Consider the following 22,749-nt stretch of genomic DNA (forward strand, 5'->3'; position numbering starts at 1 on the left):
CGTTACAATACTTGCAATCACAATGGAAGGAGTACACTTCGAGCAGCTTTTTTGAAAGTTATTGTTATTTTTTATTCTTCGTTATTTTGTTGTTACATTAACGAATTGAGAAACTCTCAGATTTATTGGTTCATAATCATAATTATTTTCCCTGTATTTTGTTTATGGTTACTGAGTAAGTGTAAAGTTTATTTGTTTTTTATAACTATGGACAAAGAAATGAAATGTACGTATGGCACACTTTGGCCGGGACTCCCTTTTAGGGAGTTCGGTATCCTAGGGAAAGTCTTTTAATTTGACGACACTTTGGCGACTTCTGTGTGGATGATGATGAGTAATGAGGACAACACAACACTTAGTCTCCGAGCAGTGAAAATCTCCGACCCCGAAAGGAATCGAATCGGAGTCCTCGCACATGGCATTCAATCCCGCTGGTCACTCGGCTACGGAACTGCGGTCAATTTTTCTCAAAATGAGTCACGTTAATGAATCGCAACAATCGCATTTGCTTCAAATGGTTCAAATGGCTCTGAGCACTATGGGACTTAACGTCTAAGGTCATCAGTCCCCTAGAACTTAGAACTACTTAAACCTAACTAACCTAAGGACATCACACACATCCATGCCCGAGGCAGGATTCGAACCTGCGGCCGTAGCCGACGCGCGGTTCCACACTGTAACGCCTACAACCGCTCGGCCACCCCGGCAGGCTCACTTTTGCTACCTAAACCTTTGAAGTACGATTTCTTTTTCTCGTGGAAGCCACATTTAAATACGAACTTCCCCTTTTTATGACAAATCATAAAAACGATTTACGCAACTGAAATAGTGTTATTCTTCTGGAACCGTCGAGAAAAAAATCAAACCATTTTTCTTCAAAGTTTGAAAAATTGGGTTCCTTTATCTGGAATTCAGGCTAAATTTGCTAACATTCTCAAAATATGTACCTTAAGTCAGCCTAGCTTTTGCTCACATAGCTTAAATTTATCATTTCTACAAAAGGCCCATTTTACTGGTAATGAGCGTTTGAACAAGTGGTAATTCAGGAACCAACAGGTATCTGTGCATTATCGCATTTTAGAGCGTGCAAGTGCAGTTCACAATTACTGTTTTCAAAAATAATACGGTACATTGTTTTCATTGGAAAGTCTTAAAGATTGCACCTATTCCTGAAAATGTACGTTAGAAGTAATCATTACTAACACAAATTGCAGGTTTCAGGTGCCCCGGAACCAAACATCAACTACGGCTTGAATGCACAAACTAACACAAATTAACAGTAAAATGCGCTCGTTTTTCGATTCACTCCTTCTGTTTCCCACATGCACTACAAAAACTGATACAGTCAGTCAGTCGTTCTCAAAGTGTAGATGATAGCGCACCAGACTCCTGCGCTGCTAACTGCGAGTTCTGTTTTCGCTACCGTCAGTTGCTTTCTTGTGTGTGTGTCTTTCCCAGCGAATCAAACTAAGAACATGCTTGGCAACGCCACCTCTAGCAGGCTGCTTGAATTTTATGCCATTATATCTCCTGAACTATATGTTGTGCCATGATATAATTTTGTCGGTTCATTCAGTGATGCTGTGGATACTGTCTGCAAAATCTGTTGCGGATGCAATTAGTAGTAAATAAGTAGTAATTAAAACAGAATGCCTGATGCGACAGTTTTACTGTATGAACAGCGAAAACGTAGTAGACGATAATTTTTTTTTCCTTTCAACATTTTGTAGGCCTGTCACAGAGAAAATGTTTCTTAAAGGTAGGAAATTATGTAAAATTTTTTGCAACGTGTTAAGTGCTCTCATTCTCAAATCCGGGACGCATATATTTTGCATATTTGTGCGCAATGCACTACACTTCTTTTTCGCCTTCACCTCTTTGATAGATAGGTGGTTCTTGCACACACAGTGCTTCTTTCCAGACAGTAAGTGTTAAGTGTATCAAGTTTGGTTGAAATCGGTGCAGTAGTTTGGGAAGAAATGTTGAAACTACCGACATAGACCCATTTTTATAATATACTAGCTGCGTACACGGCGTTGTCCAGGTATGTGTTTATTCTGTTCTTCTATTAGTCCGTCTCCTCCTTCCCCCTTTGTCCATCTCTTTCTCCCATCTCTCTGACCATCGCCTCCTCCCTCTCTCGCTATCCACCTTCTCCACCCCCCACTCTCTGTCATCTCCTCCTGCCCATCTGTCTGTCCATCTGTTCCTTCCACGTCTTTCTCTCCATCTCCTCCTCTCTCTATCTCTTGTCCATCTCCTCCTTCTCCCTATCTGTCTGCCCATCTCCTCCTCCCCTTTCTTTCTCCAAAAACCACATCATCGTCCCCACCCGAATAGGAAGTTGGTGGTTGTAAGCCCCACAGAATTTCTTTCTAGTAAGTAACATGATACCAAATTTGGTTGACATGGATCCAGGAGCTTAGGAGTAGCTTTTTTACTCGTGGTTTTGCCTAGGTATGTCACATATATTTCACGTATATTTAAAATATTTTACACACAATTGTACACGTATTTCACCTGTATCTCTAGCGAATTTCGCCCTCCAGTTTCGTTTACACGCAGCTCAATGTTTATGACGCGGTATCTCCTGAACTTTGTGGTCAACAATGATATAACTTTGCACATATTTTCAGCGGTGTATTTAGATACAGTCTGCGAAAAGTGTGAATAGTGTAAATAGTAAAGAAGTAATAAATTAAAACGTCATCTATCATGAGGCTAGTTTTGTAGCATCTCAGTGTTATGACGTCATATCTCCTGAATTATGTGTCGTACAATGAAGTATTTCTGTACTTACATTTAGTGGTATATTTGAATACTTTCTGCAAAATGTGTTGGGAATAAAGTTAGTTGTAAAGAAATAGTAAATTAGAACGTCATGCCTCATGGGACAGTTTTACTGCATGAACAGCGAAAATGTAGTAGGTGAGAAACTTTTTTCCATTCATCATTTTGTGGGGGTGTCAGCGAGAAAAATTCTTGGAAAGGTTTCAAATTATTTGTCAAGTTTGTTGCAAGTGACTAAGTGCACTTATTCTCGAATACTGGATGAATATGGTCTGGCTATATGCTTCTTTTTCACCCTCACCTCCATCCCAGTAGCTCTTTCCGGACAGTAAGTGATACGTGTATCAATTTTGATTGAAATCGATCTATTGGTTTAGGAGATGTGGAACATACACATATATCCATTATAATAATGTATAGGGATGTATGGATGGAGATGAAATTGTGAAATATGAATCAGTGCATCTTTCTTTGCGGCGACATAACGGAATGTTAGCGGGAAACGGCTAATTGCAATGAAAATGTGGATAGCGTGGGTGTTCATGTAAGCTGAGTGGATTTTAGATTGACGAAGGGACCTGTTTTTATGATCTCAAGATATAATAAATCCAGTGTTATTCAGAAACTATTTAATTTCAAGTTGCCTTTTTGAATACAGTATGTTTATTGAGTTACATCTATTGAGGAGTGGAAGTAGTAAATTGAGAGGACACGTGTCACATAGGTTATGGAAATTATTGGAGTGATACGTGTACCTAGGGGATTAATCTTTTCCGGTAATACTCTCTATAAATAGTTCGATGAAGAAACAGTATGACAGCAAAAAAGGGCTCAGGCAATGCAACAGTGAATAAAATCATGAGAAACGATCGTGTTACATACACTGTTACAGACACTATTTTCCCATGGAAAAAATTATTAGCGTTTTTGATAGTCAAATTATTTATCTACAACTCACTAAAATAGACTGATATTGCACTACTAGTTTTTGAAAATAATCAGTTGTAATTTTACACAACTTTGACTCCAATTTGAAAAAAAATGGCTTTTAATGCATCGAAAATAAGTTCGCACAATTAGACATATACAGTTCCCATTCCCTTACAACATAGTTATCTTGTGAGTTACTTTAAAATGACTTAAAACTGCATGGACATATATGAAGCACCACGCCAAATCTGCGCTTGTGCTCCTCCTGTAATAACCTCGTTGTCGACAGGACGTTAAACACTAATCTCCTCCTTCATAGATAGATGGCGCACACGACTCCCTTCCCCTGGGTTACCTTGACGACTGTGGTGACAACGTAAAATACACGGTACAGTCACATTAAAGTGACCACCGCTTATGTTCGACGTCAACGAACAATAACCACTCACAGAGGGCAGGTGGCAGCACTAGCAGTGGAGGGTATATAAAAAGTGCTGGGGGACGCGGAAAACAGTGCAGTCGTTGTTGTAATGCGGAAACGGAGCGATTTATGTGACGTCGAAAAGTGCATAACCATTGGCTTTCGGGCCAAAGGTGGAAGCGTTTTTTGACCTGTTCGCGTGCCGCCGTGGTTAAAGTATACCGTGCATGACAAAATGGCGCTATACAAATCAGGCGTCGAAGCAACTGAGGTGCACCTAGGGCCGCTGATGATAGGGTGAACAACGGCTGCGGAGATGTGTACGGGCGAATAGACGTGCAACTGAACCTCAGATGAGTCACGTTTTATGGTCCATTGGACAGAAGCAAACACCCTGCAAGAGTCGTCGGTAGGGGCCATGCCGGAGAAGGGAGCATTATGGTCTGGGGAATGTCTTCGCGTCATTCCCTGGGTGATCTCGTGGTTCTGGAAGGCACAATGGATCAACAGAAGCATGCATCTATCCTTGGGGATCATGTCCATCCCTACATCCAGTCTGGTGTTCCTCGGGACGATGACGTCTACCATCAGGACAATGCAACGTGTCACACAGCCTGCATTGTACGTGCGTAGTTCGAAGAGCACCAGGATGAATTTACCATACTCCTCTGGCTTTCAAACTCCCCAATTTAAACCCAATCAAGAATCTGTGGGACCAGCTCGATGGGGCTGTTCGCTCCACGGAACCTCACCAGAGAAACCTAGCACTCCTGGCCACGGCACTGTAGTCAGCATGGCTCAAAATCCCTGTCGGTACCTTCCAGAACCTCACTGACTCTCTTCCTGCACGTCTCGCAGCCGTCCGCGCTGCAAAAGGTGGTTATTCAGGCTTTTGACAGGTGGTCACACTAATGTGACTGGACAGTGTAATAAAATTTGCCAAATCCTGAAAAAGTGGACTCCGTACTAGGTGGGTTGAACACTAAAGAAAACAAGATCTTCGTCTTCTTGATCAATCATGAGCTGGACGGTTGGTGCCGTAAACTTCTGCCAGTAATCTTGAAACTGCCTAACCATGATATCAGTATGCTCTTATTTCACGAAGTGACACCTACCCGCCCAGAGACGACCGCTGGGGTCGGCTTTTCCATCGTTGATCCTGTTCGTCTCCTTGCCCTTCTCCTGGTCCACGCTGACCAACACCTCGACGTTCTGTGGGCTCTTGCTCACGCCATCCCACGTCAGGATGGCCACGTTGCGACCCAGGGTTATGATAAAACGGTCTTTCTGCCCTTCAATTGGTATGATGATTGACACTGGTTCCTCTGAAAAGAAAAAAAAGAAAAAACAAAAAAAGATTTCAGTATCTGGTCTCATAACAATATTCAGTACACATCAGACTAATCGAAGTTTAAGTTACCACGTCTTAAAGAACGATGTTACTAAACTAACTTTTTATTCGTTTCCAGGTACATGTCCGCAGCCCTGGAACACATTGAAATCCCCGCGCTACATAGCCGAAGCGCACCACTAGAGGAGCCAAAACAAAATTTCACGATCCAACTCGAATTTATCAAAAATGAAAGAGAGAAATGTTAAATTGACATTGTTACTTCGAAATATACTGCAGTGCGAAATTTTTATTCTTTTTATTCTTAAGTGGACTTGTTCACCAGAGAACTGCACTTTAATGGTGTGTGCTGGTTTCAGTATCACGCTTAATATTCACGAGCAAGTACCAAGCATATCGAGAACACTATCAGATTCTAAAGAGTATATAGAATATTTTTGACTGGGGTATGTGAGTAATAGTGTGGCACAGGTGTGATGCAGTGATCACACTTCTAGAGGTTATAGAGGGGACATAGTAGATCAAGTTTTACGTAGGAACCCATGTCCGGAAACGTCATCCAACGACGATACAGAGCGTCAAAGTTACAGGCACCGGCGCCTGTAAATCTGTGTTTATACAGGGTGATTCCGTGATGAAGTTACAAACTTTGCAGCTCGACGGAGAACGGTAAATGTATCAATTTGAGGTAACGGTCCCTGTACCGGAAACGAACGAGTCGAAAGTTTTAAGCGAAACCCGTTCTGATTCCTCTGGCGGTGGAATACATGCACTGATACTAGTTGTTGCTAAGATTGTTGGGTGGGCAACTTTCTGAGGGGGCAGTATGGACCAAGACAAGAAAAAATGTCCAGTAAACATGGGCTCTAAATGCATACCTTAAGAGCTATGAGCACTTGTTCAGTACAGGAGATGTGTTTCACAGCAGCTAAGATGAAAAAGTGCTCATAGCTCCTCAGGTATACATTTTAGAGCCCATCATGTTTACTGGACATTTTTCTTTTTGGTCCATACTACCACCTCTGACAGTTGCCTACCCTACAATATTAACAACAACAGTACCGGTACATGTATTCCACTATCAGAGGTATCAGAACGGTTTTCTCTTATAACTTTCGACTCGTTCGTCTCCGGTACAGGGACTCTTATCTCAAATTGATACATTTATCCTTCTCCATCATCCTTGAACGTCTGTAACATCATTACAGAATCACCCTGTATATACATACATTTACAGGCGCCGACGCCTAAAACTTTGACGCTCTGTAGCGTCCTTGGGTGACGTTTCCGCACATGCATTCCTATGTAAAACTTGATTTACTAGGTCCCCTCTACAACCTCTAGAAGGGCGTAACATGAATTGTGAAACACCCTGTACAAGTTTAAGTTGTTTACATAGCTTCGACATAACTCCCAAGAAACTGCATTTCAAATGGTTCAAATGGCTCTGAGCACTATGGGACTTAACATCTGAGGTCATCAGTCCCCTAGAACTTAGAACTACTTAAACCTAAGTAACCTAAGGAAATCACACACATCCATGCCCGAGGCAGGATTCGAACCTGCGACCGTAGCGGTCTCACAGTTCCAGACTGAAGCGCCTAGAACCGCTCGGCCACCACGGCCGGCAAACTACATTTCAGATAAATAAGTCATCTGAAGAACGTTTGTCGAAAAATTTGAGGAGCACCTGTGTCACGAAATTGTTCTAAGACCTATAATTGCAACAAATTCCCACATCTTCGATAATCTTGTAAGGTATAAAATCCAAGTGTGCACTCACTATAATTAGTATTTCACTTACTTCTAAGAGTGTGAGACGTGTTTGCAGCCTATAGTTATGCGAGCACACAATGCTGTATCTTCATGTCGTTTCCACCTACCTTCGAAAAAGGCATTCTCTCTGTTATTTGTGTCTTAGTGCAGCACGTGTCCCTTTCTGTCTTACTTTCCCTCTACTTCCTGTGGTTAGCCAGTACCACCTGTGGACTCACGAGCCCTGTAACATTTGTTGTTGACGCAGGTTTGGTCTGCCTTGGAATGGGAGTCTCTTCCTGGTTGGAATGCTTTCTACAACCATTCAAACTGAAAACCAGTCACCGTGAGCTAATCTCCAGGAAAGCAAATGAGCAGTGTTCTGTGTTCAGCGAAGATTGTAATTTTTAGTATTTGCTGTCACTTTCGAGACTCTTATTTTACACGACACTCTATTCTCCAAAAGTTAGTTGAAAAATGTGAAAATTAATACATGTGAAAATGTAAACACTTTTAGTAAAATGTTGTTTGGGAGGGGTATCATGAGCCTACCCCACACCCCTGTATTCGCACCTGATATCGATCGTCAGCTTCCATCCACTAATGATGTCACTTTCAGCAAAAATGGTGGAAAGAGTCTAAAACTACGGAAAGTAGCCTACTTGCTCTATGTAAAAATGTTGATAAACAAGTGAAAATGGTGTAAAATTCGAACAACCTGAAAATCTTATGAAGAACGCAAAAATGCGAAGATGGTGAAAATAACACACTAGCGCAATGTAAATTCTAGATATAACAAAAAGCTCAGTGTTTTTTATGGCAAGTAATTAAGAGAGAAGAGAATTGTTTAAGCTTAAATGGACGGAAGTATAGGCAGCAGAAGAGAAGTCGGGAAACTTCAATTTATATTCAGTGATATCAAATTAAGATGGCACCCAGTTACCTACCTCAGACTAAAAGTACCACAGAGTGTGCGGATGGAGAAAATACATGATGACAGCCCACATCATGAAATAATGATATGGGAGACAGTTCACCTCGGAGAAAACGCAGGTATATTGAGCATGTTCCAATTTGTTCTATCCCCCACTCCTTTCGTCCTTGCTCTGTAGTTTCCAACAGTCTTCATTAGTTGTTCCATGAATTTTCAAAATGAAGGACATTTTGCTATCCACCACTGCCGAATGTTACAAACAGTAATTATGCTTTGGTTAGCATGCCCTTAGAAATACTGGGTATTCGGAAATTTTCCCATCCCATACTTCTTGGACTTCTAGAAGGCAGTGAGTACATAATATTTTGAACAGGAACCCATGTCCAGAAACGTACCCTTTTCGTGCTACAGCCATTTGTAAACATAATGGTAACGCGACCACCTTTACAAGTAATTTATTAGATGTGACCCAGTACATCACTTGCTTCACAACTCCACTCATTAAAAACCAAAGAAACAAAAAGGGAATTTAACCAGTTTTCAGAAATATTGTTCAACGTATCCAGTACGGCTTCTTCAAATTCGTGTGTGCGGCGCTCCTTGGAGCACCACAGTCACGCCTACTGATCGTGAATGTACCCCTTGCTCGAGTCGTTCCGTAACTGTGGCGAAAAGGGTATGCGGTGGAGTCGGACATTGTATATAATGATTTTCACAGAGGTGACGACCAGCTCTTCCATTACCGTGAGCTTCGCCGCACAGAAGGATCATGTCGGTGTATTCTGAAAACGTGTACTCTGACACCCACAGACACATCTTTCCGGACATGAGTACCTATTCAAAGTATTAGGCACTCACTTCTCTCTACATGTCCTTGAATTTCCAAGCACCCTATATAATTCTTGAAATCGACTATATAGTAACAGGTATTAATGTAATTCACTCGAGAATGAAAGTGGCTACTGGGCAATTCATTGCCGCATTTTGCACTGATGAAGGTCAGTGATGGAAATTAACCTGACGTGTTATTGGATTAACATACAATTTGTTGTGAGACCTTGTCTGCTTCAGTGTATGTTCCACAAAACGGAGTATACGAACGGATGTCCCCACATTTAAGAACTGCATGTATGCAGACCATGCCATCCAATGAGTGTTACGTAAGCGAGTCGAGTGGGCAGCCTCACGTCTACTGGTTCTATGAGAGTGTCTGGCAAAATCTTGTGACTACGTCTCTGCAGGAAATTTCTTAGTCAACGGAAGAATTCGTGGCACGACGCTTTGACATAACTATTACGAGAAGTAGCCAAAGTTTTAATTATTACCTCGAAAAAATAAATTTTATTTATCCCGCCGAACTTAAACAGGAGAGGAAATGTTGCAGCTGTTGTCACGTCGATCCAGATGGCTGCCTTGGCCGCCGAATTTGCATGGACGAGTGCTGGGTGTGTCGGTGTGATCCCGAGAGAAAGGAACAACACAGGCAGTGGAAACATTTGTGTTCACTACTGTGGAAGTCGGGACCATTAGTCCAGTGGTAAAGCGTGAGGACAGAAACCGAGAGATCGTGGGATCGAATCCCAGTCGGACTATGGACATTTTCAGTGTTCCTTTAGTCTAGCTTTCACCTCTGAAGGATGTGAGAAGTCGCCAAGATCGATAGGTGGTTCGACTTCCACATTAAAGTGTAGGTCTCCTTTCATCAGCTGAATAACTGGGGTAAATTATGTACACGGAAGTCCCCGAACTCGTGTCCAATTGAAAGACTTACATCCAGCCACTGAGCCGCAACACGGCAAGAAAAAAAGGCGAGGACCCAATCATCTTCGGGCAAGATGATGTTGAATTTTTTCCGGACTGTCATGGTGCGGAAATAATAGATTATGGTCGTAAGGAGCAAACCGCCGTAGGAAATGCTCTTACGAGGTTTCTGGAGGCAGTTAATCTTCCGTTACTCGCACGATAATTCCTGACACGGTCACTCGTACGGATGACAGGTGTCATCCACAACATAAACGATGTATTTGGACATTTTGAACGGCCTATAGGAATGATTTTAGAAGTGTTTTATTTAAATCTAAATATAATGCATGTAATATACAAATACAGTAAGGTGTACAGTAGGTGATAAACATTTTTGGCAGTTGAACGTAAATAGCTCTATTACCCGTCTGACAAGTCCGCCCCCGGTAGCTGAGTGGTCGCGCGACGGAATGTCAATCCTAAGGGCCCGGGTTCGATTCCCGGCTGGGTCGGAGATTTTCTCCGCTCAGGGAGTGGGTGTTGTGTTGTCCTAATCATCGTCATTTTTCATCCCCATCGACACGCAAGTCGCCGAAGTGGCGTCAAATCGAAAGACTTGCACCCGGCGAACGGTCTACCCGACGGGAGGCCCTAGTCACACGACCCCTCTGACAGCAGCCCACTTGTCCTTCTCTCTATCAAGGTTACTATCGAACCTCAGAAATCACAAGTACAACCTGACTCGGTTTTTATTTAAGCATAAGTAGCACGATTCAAGTCCGTTGCCCTTTCAATTATCCCACAGCTTTGATAAATTCTTCCTAGAACGTCTCAGAGATCCACAGTTATATTACAAACCAATGAAAGCACTGATCTCTGTAACATTTGTTTCTTTAGCATCCCTTTCTCTAGAAAAGTTATCACGGACTTCGTTGATGTAAATGTTAGTACATGCTGCAATAATGGGTATTATACGGAGGGGTCCAAAAAATGTATCCACTGTTTAAAGGTCCATAAGTGGCAAATTAATTGACGGAGTTGTCTCATCTTTGGTAGTGTAATAGTTTGTAGTTCCGGCAATCACCACATAAGCGTTATATTGCGTTGTTTTGTTTTGTCACATGACAGTCGCCAGATAGTCAGTGTTTTGTTCTTAGTTGCACCTAGTTACTCGAGTAAACATGGCTGGCGCAAGTCTTAGATTCGATGAAAGGAAGTCAGTTTTGAAGTGATATTTTAAGAACGAAAACATTAATGAGGTTCAACGGCAATGGCGAAATGAGTATCAAACAGAGTCACCGACACGTTTAACGATTCGTCGCATTCGAGACAATTTTGAAGCCGAAGGCTGTGTTAAAGATGTACACAAACAACGATCTGGACGACCTGTAACTGTAACAAGTAGAGCTATCTCCCGTCGTGTGTTACAACAATTCACTCGCTCACCACAGAAGTATGTGATACAGTGTGCCCGTGAAACTGGAGTGAGTCGCTCAAGTGTTCGTCGAATTTTGAAGACAGCGAAGTGGAAGTTCTATATCCCACGATTGCTACACGCAATGAACGAGGACGACCCAGATCGTAGAATGGAGTACTGCGTGTGGTGCGCAACGATGAAGAGTTTGCAGAGATGATTGTGTGGTCTGATGACGCACAGTTCAAACTCAATGGTACAGTAAATCACCACAATTGCATCTACTGGGCCGCCGAAAATCTGAACGTCCATGTAGACAAAGCCGTGAATTTGCCAGGAGTAAATGTGTGGTGTGGGTTGTCTTACCGGGGCTTGATTGGGCCATTCTTCTTTGACGGCACAGTTACCGGCGAGGTGTACCTTCAGAAGCTTCAGACATCCATTTTACCTATCATTTGAGACTTGTATGGAGACGGAAGAGCTTACTTTCAACAAGATGGTGCCCCAGCCCACTACCAAAATCGTGTTAGGGCGTGTCTCGTTTATCGACAAAAGCCACGCACATTGGATAAACTTCGAGAATCCATCGTACATTCATGTGCAAATATCCAACGGAACACGTTGGAGTCAGTAGTTAGTGCTGCAGTTCGGTGGCATCGTTTGTCTGTGGATGTTAATAGTGACCATTTCGAACACCTACAGTGATATCTTTAAGCTGGTCTTTAAGCTACACTTTCACTAAAAATGAGACAACTCCGTCAATTAGTTTGCAAGTTAAGGACTTTTAAACAGTGGATACATTTTTTTTGGATCCCTCTGTATTTTCATCCAAGAATAACTTGGTAATATCTATTTCAGTCTTTGGTATACGAGCTTTATTTTTGGGTCCAGGTAAATGTGAAATAATATCACAAGATATTGTTCTAACGTTGGTAGGATATTTACTTTCCCCCCATTTAGCTATTTCATCTTTTCCTAAAAGAAAAAATCCTCTTGAATTATTTCCTCCAGTGATTCAAATTCAGCATTTTCTGAAACTTCTTGTTCTGTTCCTGAATCATGACCGCTGTCATGTACACAGTCCTCGTTCTATGGGTCAACAGTATCACTGCCAGCGTCTTCATCACTCAACACATGGAACCATTCTAGCCATGCATAAGGACCTCTGCTAAACACTGTCCTAGGTTTTTTTACCTTTGGCACTAAAAGTATAGAGATACACTCCTGGAAATTGAAATAAGAACACCGTGAATTCATTGTCCCAGGAAGGGGAAACTTTATTGACACATTCCTGGGGTCAGATACATAACATGATCACACTGACAGAACCACAGGCACATAGACACAGGCAACAGAGCATGCACAATGTCGGCACTACTACAGTGTATATCCACCTTTCGCAGCAATGCAGGCTGCTATTCTCCCATGGAGACGATCGTAGAGATGCTGGATGTAGTCCTGTGGAACGGCTTGCCATGCCATTTCCACCTGGCGCCTCAGTTGGACCAGCGTTCGTGCTGGACGTGCAGACCGCGTGAGACGACGCTTCATCCAGTCCCAAACATGCTCAATGGGGGACAGATCCGGAGATCTTGCTGGCCAGGGTAGTTGACTTACACCTTCTAGGGCACGTTGGGTGGCACGGGATACATGCGGACGTGCATTGTCCTGTTGGAACAGAAAGTTCCCTTGCCGGTCTAGGAATGGTAGAACGATGGGTTCGATGACGGTTTGGATGTACTGTGCACTATTCAGTGTCCCCTCGACGATCACCAGTGGTGTACGGCCAGTGTAGGAGATCGCTCCCCACACCATGATACCGGGTGTTGGCCCTGTGTGCCTCGGTCGTATGCAGTCCTGATTGTGGCGCTCACCTGCACGGCGACAAACACGCATACGACCATCACTGGCACCAAGGCAGAAGCGACTCTCATCGCTGAAGACGACACGTCTCCATTCGTCCCTCCATTCACGCCTGTCGCGACACCACTGGAGGCGGGCTGCACGATGTTGGGGCGTGAGCGGAAGACGGCCTAACGGTGTGCGGGAAGGTAGCCCAGCTTCATGGAGACGGTTGCGAATGGTCCTCGCCGATACCCCAGGAGCAACAGTGTCCCTAATTTGCTGGGAAGTGGCGGTGCGGTCCCCTACGGCACTGCGTAAGATCCTACGGTCTTGGCGTGCATCCGTGCGTCGCTGCGGTCCGGTCCCAGGTCGACGGGCACGTGCACCTTCCGCCGACCACTGGCGACAACATCGATGTACTGTGGAGACCTCACGCCCCACGTGTTGAGCAATTCGGCGGTACGTCCACCCGGCCTCCCGCATGCCCACTATACGCCCTCGCTCAAAGTCCGTCAACTGCACATACGGTGCACGTCCACGCTGTCGCGGCATGCTACCAGTGTTAAAGACTGCGATGGAGCTCCGTATGCCACGGCAAACTGGCTGACACTGACGGCGGCGGTGCACAAATGCTGCGCAGCTAGCGCCATTCGACGGCTAACACCGCGGTTCCTGGTGTGTCCGCTGTGCCGTGCGTGTGATCATTGCTTGTACAGCCCTCTCGCAGTGTCCGGAGCAAGTATGGTGGGTCTGACACACCGGTGTCAATGTGTTCTTTTTTCCATTTCCAGGAGTGTATTTACTTTTCATAGGCAAGTATTCTAGGCATAAATCAAATTAACTGTATTTAGTTTAGATAGTCCTACAATTACGCACGTTAAAGTTGTAATGGATTTAGGAAAGCAATATAGTAACATACACTGAATTTGTTTTACATTGTAGCAGTAGTGCTCGCGCGGATAACTGCTGTCCTCCAGGCCACAATAATGTTTCATAAACAATGCAACCTGCGTAAGTGTAAGTCAGTAATGTGTGAAGCTAACAGATGAAGAGTTAAAGGAAAGGTACTGAAAACGGTGCGAACTCAATCCAACCCAGTCATACAAAATAGAGCAGGAAAATCATGTGGACGACGAATGTCAGCCCTGCGAGCAATGGATGGTTAAGAAGCATTGCGAAAAGCTGTCCAAGGGGATGTTTCTGCTCCATAACAACACTCCAGCGCACTCTGCGCGTGATAAAGTGACACATGCTACTTTCTCGGGAAAGCAAATTTTCACTCACCCCGTCCCTGTATTCTCTTGATACGACAACTAGTGGCTTCTCATCCTCCCTGAGATGAAGAAACCATTTCGTAACAGGCATTTCCAGTATGATGGCGAGGTGATTTTTGAGGTATAACGTTTCCTGAACATCCAAAATGCATCTACAAGCATGGACTCCATCAAGTCCATCATCGTAGAAAAGTGTCGCATTGAAGAGCGCATATGTGGAAGGACAAACACTAATTTCAATGCTTTCAGCTTGATTTTCTCGAGGTGATAAAAAATTTGACGATTACGCTCGTAGAGGTCAGTATTCTAGAAACGTATTTGTACATCTACATATACACTATCTGATCAAAATTATCTTTATATCTATTAGTTGACACTAATACGCGGTGTGCTTTTATGACAGCTTGAACTCTTCTGGGGACACCGCCAATGAGGAGTCTGAATGTCTGTGGAAGAATGGCAATCCATTCTTGCTCAAGAGTCGAAACCGGAGAAGGCAGTGACGGACGCTGGTCTCTGGAGCGAAGCCGACGTTCTAACTCGTCCCAGAGGTGTTCCATTAGGTTGAGATCAGTCCGTTTCAGAAATGCTTTTGTCCACAAACCATTGCCTTACAGATGCTGCTTTATGACATGGTGTACTGTCATGCCGAAACAAACAATAGCCGTCTCCGGGCTATTTCTCTACGGTATGCATTACACCATGCTGTAAAATGTGTTTATATCCTTCTGCATTTAGCGATTTCTTAACTGCGATAAGGGGACCACACTCTAACCACGAAACACGCCTTCATACCGCAATACATCTTCTATACGTCACTGTTGGTGCCATATATAATGACTAGTAACGTTCTGCAGGCATTCGCCAACCACAACCCTTCCATAGGATTGCCACAGGGTATAGCTTGATTTAACACTCCAAATGATTTGTTTCCATTCATCGACTGTCCAGTGACGTTGGTCTTTACACCACCACAAGCTTCACTTAACATTGACTATAGAAACGTTTGGCTTATGAAGATCTGCTCAACCACTGCACCCCATACTTTATAACTCCCTACGCACAGTCATTGTGATAACTGGTCTCCTGCTAGCGCTCTGAAACTCAGGAGCGATTCCTTCCGCTGATCTCATGCGAGTTTAACAGCCACCCTTGGTAATGATCGACGGTTCCTGTCCTTCAGTAGATGAGGTGTCCCTGGTCTTGGTTTAGCTATGGTTGTTTCTTCGCGTTTGCACTTCCCAATCACATAACTAAAAATTGACTAAGAGTTTAGATGTCCCTGATAGTTTTGTTACTCTAGTGCCATACAATGACTAGTCCACGTTCGAAATTACTGAGATCTCCTGGCCAACACATTCTGCTGTTCCTGCTTCCCTACTTCTATACTGGCGAGTCCGCTTCTCGTGACATCTATATTGTTCCATTCCACATTACACAGAGGTGTCCGAGTACTTCAGCTCAGAGAATGTACAAAAAATAAAATACAATTCTTTTTTGTCCAGCATGTTGAACATAAGTGTTCAGTGTATTCGCAACTGCAATAATAACTTGGAATTATGGGCCAGCTTCATGAAAGTACACAGATCGAGACTGTTTACCTCCGTGACCCTAGGCTCGTAATCATTTGGAAATGGACTTGTTGGCTGAAACTGGTCGTGGTATTAGAAATGCTGTAGTTTGTTCTGATAAAATAGAAAACGCGTGTAATTCTTTAGAGAATACTTACGAAACGTAAGTGATGCTAGAGACTTGGTTGCCGGATCAAACTTGTGTACTCCGCAGCCCTCGATGTCGGTGAAGTAGAGTACTTTCTTGTCGTGGTCCCAGTGAGGGCCTTCTCCCAACCTAACGGGATCGGTGACTTTCTCAATTTTGTATGATGCCATTTCTGACTTTCTGTAACAGATAAAAGTTTACAAATTATGTGCAGCTCATGCAAGTATACAGAAATTCAACGTACTTCTCCAAATTTTTCAATTTGAGGAGTGATGGTGAATACTTCACGGATTTTGGTGAACAAGTGCCCGGTATAGATGTGATGACTGGTATTCCAGTGCTAGAGGCCATATATAACTTGCCATAACCTCCACTTTTAATGAGGCACAGATGTCTGAGATACTAATAACAACGAAATATATGGAATGTTTAAATGTAATAATAATAAATTATCTAGTTACACTAAAATACGTATTTTTAGGTTAGCAATTATTTATTTACACCCCTGCTTCAACATAACGTCCAAGAAATTGGAATACAGAGAAATAAACCATTTAAAACGTTAGCCGGAAAATTTATTAGGCACATGGTTCATGCTATTGATTTAAGAACTATCTTCTGGTTCCTCGTATGCATTGCATTTCTTACCAGTGTCGGCAAGTTAATTAAAAAAAAATGTTCAAATGTGTGTGAAATCTTATGGGACTTAACTGCTAAGGTCATCAGTCCTTAAGCTTACACACTACTTAACCTAAATTATCCTTACGACAAAAACACACACCCATGCCCGAGAGAGGACTCGAAACTCCGCCGGGACCAGCCGCACAGTCCATGACCGCAGCGCCTAAGAGCGCTCGGCTAATCCCGCTCGGCGGCAAGTTAATTACTGGATTTGGTAATGTTAGTGGTAGAGGGCAGCCGGATGCCCTTCCTTTTGCCATCCATTTCCCCACCCCTTACCCTCCCTTCACGGAATTCTTGCACTCCAACTGTCTGCATCTAGTGTTATCCCATATGAAGTGTATGAACGTTTTGTAAATGTTTTCGAATCGCTTAACTCTGGCTGGGCTTGGGTACCAGCCCGGTATTCGTCTAGTCGGATGTGGGAAAGCACGTAAAAACCACATCCAGGCTGGCCTGCGTCCCTGAATCCCGGAAGCGGCGTGCTAACGTCTGGTTATCCTCTCGGCTCCGATTTAAGAACTACACCTGAAACTAAACTCCGTACGAACAGGCCTTGGACGACCCAACGTTACCGGCAGACCGCCGTGTCATCCTCAGCCCATAGGCATCACTGGATGCCGATATGGATGGGCATGTGTTCAGCACACTGCTCTCCCGGCCGTTATGAGTTTTGAGAACAATAACAAACAAAAACTCAAAAGCTGGCCAACATCATAACTTACGCAATACAAAACAGAAATGTGCACTCACCATTATTAGTGTTTCACTTATCACTTTCAATGCTTATTTTGCGATGAGGGTTTTAAAAAGCATTTTACAGCTGGTCAGGGTCTGCGTTTTCTTCAATAATTTCCTATAATTAATGTATAACGACTGTGTCAAGTTTAACGTACGAAGGCTATGAATGTACAGTTGAGAATTTCTTGCGAATATCCATTGTAAATGGGAATGAGTGTTTGGCGTCATTGGCCGGGCGGCCCTGTGCGGGGCAGGTCCGGCCGCTTGGTGCAGGTCTTATTACATTCGACGCCACATTGGATGACCTGCGCGCCGGATGGGGATGAAATGATGATGAAGACAACATAACACCCAGTCACTGAGCGGAGAAAATCCCCGACCAAGCCGGGAATCGAACACGGGCCCCTTACGACGGGAGTCCGTCACGCTGACCATTCAGCTGTCGGGGCGGACGCGAATATCCATTAATTGTGTCTTACTAAATGTACAGTATGAACTGTAACTTCCTCCCATAAAACCATGTTGGTCATTTAATAGCATGTTGTCTGAAATAACATTTAGTCTTATTGTTAATAGTTTGGCATAGATAATGAACTCCGAGTTAAGAAAGCCGATACCGCAGCAGTACCCTGGTTGAGTGAATTGATTGAACTTCAGACAAAAAAATTCAGAACCAGTTGTCGTGATAAAATATAGCTATGAGAACATAAGTTAGCTTGGTTACATTTTCGCAAATATTGCGATCATTTACATTTGAAGTTATGACTGTTCACATGATGAGACGTATTTTTGTTCTTTTTCATGTTTTGGCACAATATTATCTTTACTGCTGCCCTTTTTTCCATGCGTATTTTACAATGCCGAATGTGGGGCCTCTTCTTAGTACAGGATCGTCGAATGAATGTGTTTGCGAGAAGAGGTCAACAAACTGACAAATGCACTACGTTTTCAAACCTATATTTTGTTACGATGACTGTTGAGTCTGTAACGGAGCCACAGGGACATCAATATGGTGTTATTTTCACAATATATGACTCAGTGTAACACACAGTCAACACTTTCTCGGAAGAGTCGGACAATATATTATTGCCTCCCACATATATCCTGTGAAATGACCACGACGAGAAAAATTTGAGATATTAGATCTAATGTAGAGGCTTACCGAGACTCATTCTTCCTAAGAGCCGTTCACGAGTGGAACAGGGAAGGGGGATGAGTTAGTGGTGCTAGAAGTATACTCCGCCATACACCGTTAGGTGGCTCACGGAGTATTGGTGTAGATGATATAAAGACAATAACAATATAATAACATTAATTGCAAATCAGAGTCCTGCACCATCATGCCAATGAATACTTACATTTTACTTTGCGTTTGCGTTTTAATTAATGAGCACACCCGGGCAAATGTGAGTCACCCCAGGAAATATCATCCTAATTCAGCGTAACTCCATCTCTAGCTTTGACAGTGGTCTCGTTTCCGTGAAGAAGAGACGCCACAAATTTCTTACGTATAGCACGTAAACCTGAAGGCACTCATTGATGATTACGTGGACGTGCTGAAAAGTAATGCCTCCGACTGAATTACGTGAAAACTCTTAACGTTTTTTAAATAAAACGAACATTACAAACATTCTACTTCTTTATTCTTCATGCCTACACATTCATTTTTCAACAGTCACCCGGGCGACAAACATATTTCTCCCATCGAGAGATCAGATTGTTGATACTGTCACTGCAGAAGGTTTGACTTTGTTGACGGAGCCACAATCTTACCTCTGCTTGCACCGCTTCATCACTATGAAACAGAAGTCCTCGTAGGTGACCTTTAAGTTTTGGAAACGGATGAAAATCGGATGGGGCTAAGTCGCGGCTGTGTGGATGAAGATCGATGACAGTAAACATGCGGTGTCGGAATGTTGGAGATGTCGCAGAGCTTGTGTGTGGTCTGGCACTGCCCTACTGAAGGAGAGGGTGCTCCAAGTGTGGACGAGTTCTTCCAATTCAAAACTCGATAACGGCAGGTTGTTTCCCACGCACCGCCCTGTCACACGCTGCAATTCGGAGCCCTCTAGCGGCAGAGAGTTGCTACTTGCTTTAGCGAAGCGTGAAACTCGACCGCGTAATATGCATGGGATGTATACGTCAAACGATATTGAGAACAGAATACAAAATTCGGAGGTTTCCAGCACGCCCTCGTAGAAGCCAAAGAACTACCAAATGGCGCGGATGTTGATAGCTACTTTTCTCCTGCCGTTCCAAATAGTTGTTGAAGCTGACTGTCAATCGATTCTACAGCCGCCAACATACACTATGTGGTCGAAAGTATCCGGACACCCCCCCCCCCCCCGCAAAACCAACGTTTTTCATATTAGGTGCATTGTGCTGCTACCTACTGCCAGATATTCCATATCAGCGACTTCAGTAGTCATTACACATAGTGAGAGAGCAGAATGGGGCGCTCCCGCAGAACGCACGGACTTCGAACGTGGTCAGATGATAGGCTGCACTTGTGTCATACGTTTCTACGCGAGATTACCACGCACCTAAACATCCCTAGGTCCACTGTTTCCGATACGATAGTGAAGTGGAAACATGAAGGGACACGTACAGTACAAAAGCGCTCAGGCTGACCACGTCTGTTGACTGACAGAAACCGCCGACAGTTGAAGAGGGTCGTTATGTGTGATAGGCGGACATATATCCAGACCATCACACAGGAATTCAAACTGTATCAGCATCCACTGGAAGTACTATGACAGTTAGGTGGGAGGTGAGAAAACATGGATTTCATGGTCGCGCGGCTGCTCATAAGCCACACATCGCGCCGGTAAATGGGAAACGACGCCTCGCTTGGTGTAGGCAGCGTAAACACTGGACAATTGAACAGTGGAAAAACATTGTGTGGAGTGACGAATCACGGTACACAATGTGGCGATCCGATGGCAGGGTGTGGGTATGGCGAATGCCCGGTGGACGTCACCTGCCAGCGTGTGTAGTGCCAACAGTAAATTTCGGAGGCGGTGGTGTTATGATGTGGTCGTGTTTCTCTTGTTGTTTTGCGTGGCACTATCACAGCACAGGCCAACATTGATGTTTTAAGCACCTTCTTCCTTTCCACTGCTGAAGAGCAATTCGGGGATGGCGATTGCATCTTTCAGCACAATCGAGCAACTGTTCATAATGCACGGCCTGTGACGGAGTGATTAGACGAATCCTATAGAACACCTTTGGGATGTTTTGGAGCGCCAACTTCGCGCCAGGCCTCACCGACCGACATCGATACCTCTCCTCAGCGGAGCACTCCGTGAAGAATGGGCTGCCATTCCGCAAGAAACCTTCCAGCACCTGACTGAACGTATGCCTGTGAGAGTGGAAGATGTTATCAAGGCTAAAGGTGGGAAACACCATACTGAATTCCAGCATTACCGATGGAGGGCGCCACGAACATGTAAGTCATTTTCAGCCAGGTGTCCGCACACTTTTGATCACATAGCGCGTAAGTGCCACGAAGATAAGATACGAGAAATTAGGGCTCATACAGTGGTATATAGGCAGTGGTGTTTCCCTCACTCTGTTCGCGAGTGGAACGGGTAAGGAAATGGCTAGTAGTGGTACAGATATAAGAAAGACTCAATTACACAGACTTCTCGAAGTTTTCAGGGCGCCCGCTAACCCTTCTGTCTCTTGACAAAAAAATAAGAACATTTTTCCGAACTGCCATTCCCACTCTTAACAAGATTAATTTTATTTTTATATATTACAACCTTTAACAGTACTGGGGCTTTATTTTATTCGTGTGTTGATTAAAGGCATTCCTCTTCTCTCTCTCCTGATTTCTTGGTTTGGTGGTGACATCCGCTGACAAACCGTCCAAATCGTTACCTGCGTGAAAATAGTGATCTTATATGCTTGGTGTGAAATATTTCTTTTGTCTGTCCTCTGAGTTTGTTTGGTCTCCCGCGAGGTCCCACGCGGACAGAATCCACGCTGTTTTAGCAATGTGCAGCCTGCGTGCCAAATTACAAGACGATTAACGCTGCTAATTTGCCCACAAACGTTAATTGACGGACTCAGCTTTATCCTCTGCTCCACTAGACTGTTAAATAAATCTAAATAATGGTCGACAGCCTCGCTATAACCCGCAAGGTAGAGTTACATTTCTCATTATTTCTAAATCAACGACTAAAGCCTAGTAGATAGCATTCTACTTTCAGAAAGATTCCGAAATATGATAAATAAATTGTAAATGCCATCGTTAACAATTCGTACACTATCTCCAGCTGGCTCCAAACAAATTGCGCCGATAATCTGCATCACAACAAAACAAGAATACAGTCCGAAGTCAATTAGTCAAACTATCCACAAAAATAGTGCACTTCGAGTTTCCACAGAAACAAATGGAATTTATTGAGCTCAATTAGACCTTACCAATTGCCCGCCCGGACAGACGATTGGGTTAGTAGGCCACTTCTGGGATTCAGGCAGGTGCACTAACTCCATGTCGAATACGCTCGGCCGATTAACGACTAGGGCCGATCACCCGGAATATGGTTTTCAGGCGGTTTCCCATACACGACTATGTGAATATCGGGCTAGTACCCAAGATCAACCTCTGTTACACGATTCTAAAACATATAGAAAATGATCGTACAAACAGTACATGCAGACAGCTGGGGTACACACATGGCGGCAAGAAGGGCACCCGGCGACCGCTTAAAATAACCATGCCACATCCAACAGCAACAGTACCGACGCAGCGTAGTTGCGGGAAAGGCACAAGGAAAATCAGAATTCAATGTTGCCTAGTCAGTCTCTTATACAACACTTCACTTCCGACTGGCCGGCCGGTGTGGCCGAGCGGTACTAGGCGCTTCAGTCTGGAACCGCGCGACCGATACGGTCGCAGGTTCGAATCCTGCCTCGGGCATGGATGTGTGTGATCTCCTATGGTTAGTTAGGTTTAAGTAGTTCTAAGTTCTAGGGGACTGATGGCCTCAGATGTTAAGTCCCATAGTGCTCAGAGCCATTTGAACCATTTGAATCACTTCCGTCTACCTAACCGCTCCACCACTTGGTACCAAACAGCTTCCGACCAATCACCTGAGCACGCACTGAGCTGCAGGATACATCTATAAAATTTAAACACTTCAT

The 22,749-nt window shown here is 43.9% G+C and overlaps 1 protein-coding gene across 1 annotated transcript in view; it reads right to left on the minus strand.

The window, feature by feature from the left end:
* The window catches only part of LOC126248538 (regucalcin-like), a 64,566-nt gene that overhangs the window by 26,002 nt on the left and 15,815 nt on the right, over positions 1-22,749 (minus strand). Inside the window, exons 2-3 of the mRNA XM_049949597.1 lie at positions 16,187-16,356; positions 5,257-5,466 (exon numbers count right to left, since the gene is read on the minus strand). Of these exons, the coding sequence (XP_049805554.1) occupies positions 5,257-5,466; positions 16,187-16,346 (370 nt within the window). The 5' untranslated portion in view covers positions 16,347-16,356. The remainder of the gene's footprint in view (positions 1-5,256; positions 5,467-16,186; positions 16,357-22,749) is intronic.

The sequence above is a fragment of the Schistocerca nitens genome, chromosome 3, assembly GCF_023898315.1.
Source record: "Schistocerca nitens isolate TAMUIC-IGC-003100 chromosome 3, iqSchNite1.1, whole genome shotgun sequence".
Classification (NCBI taxonomy): Eukaryota; Metazoa; Arthropoda; class Insecta; order Orthoptera; family Acrididae; genus Schistocerca; species Schistocerca nitens.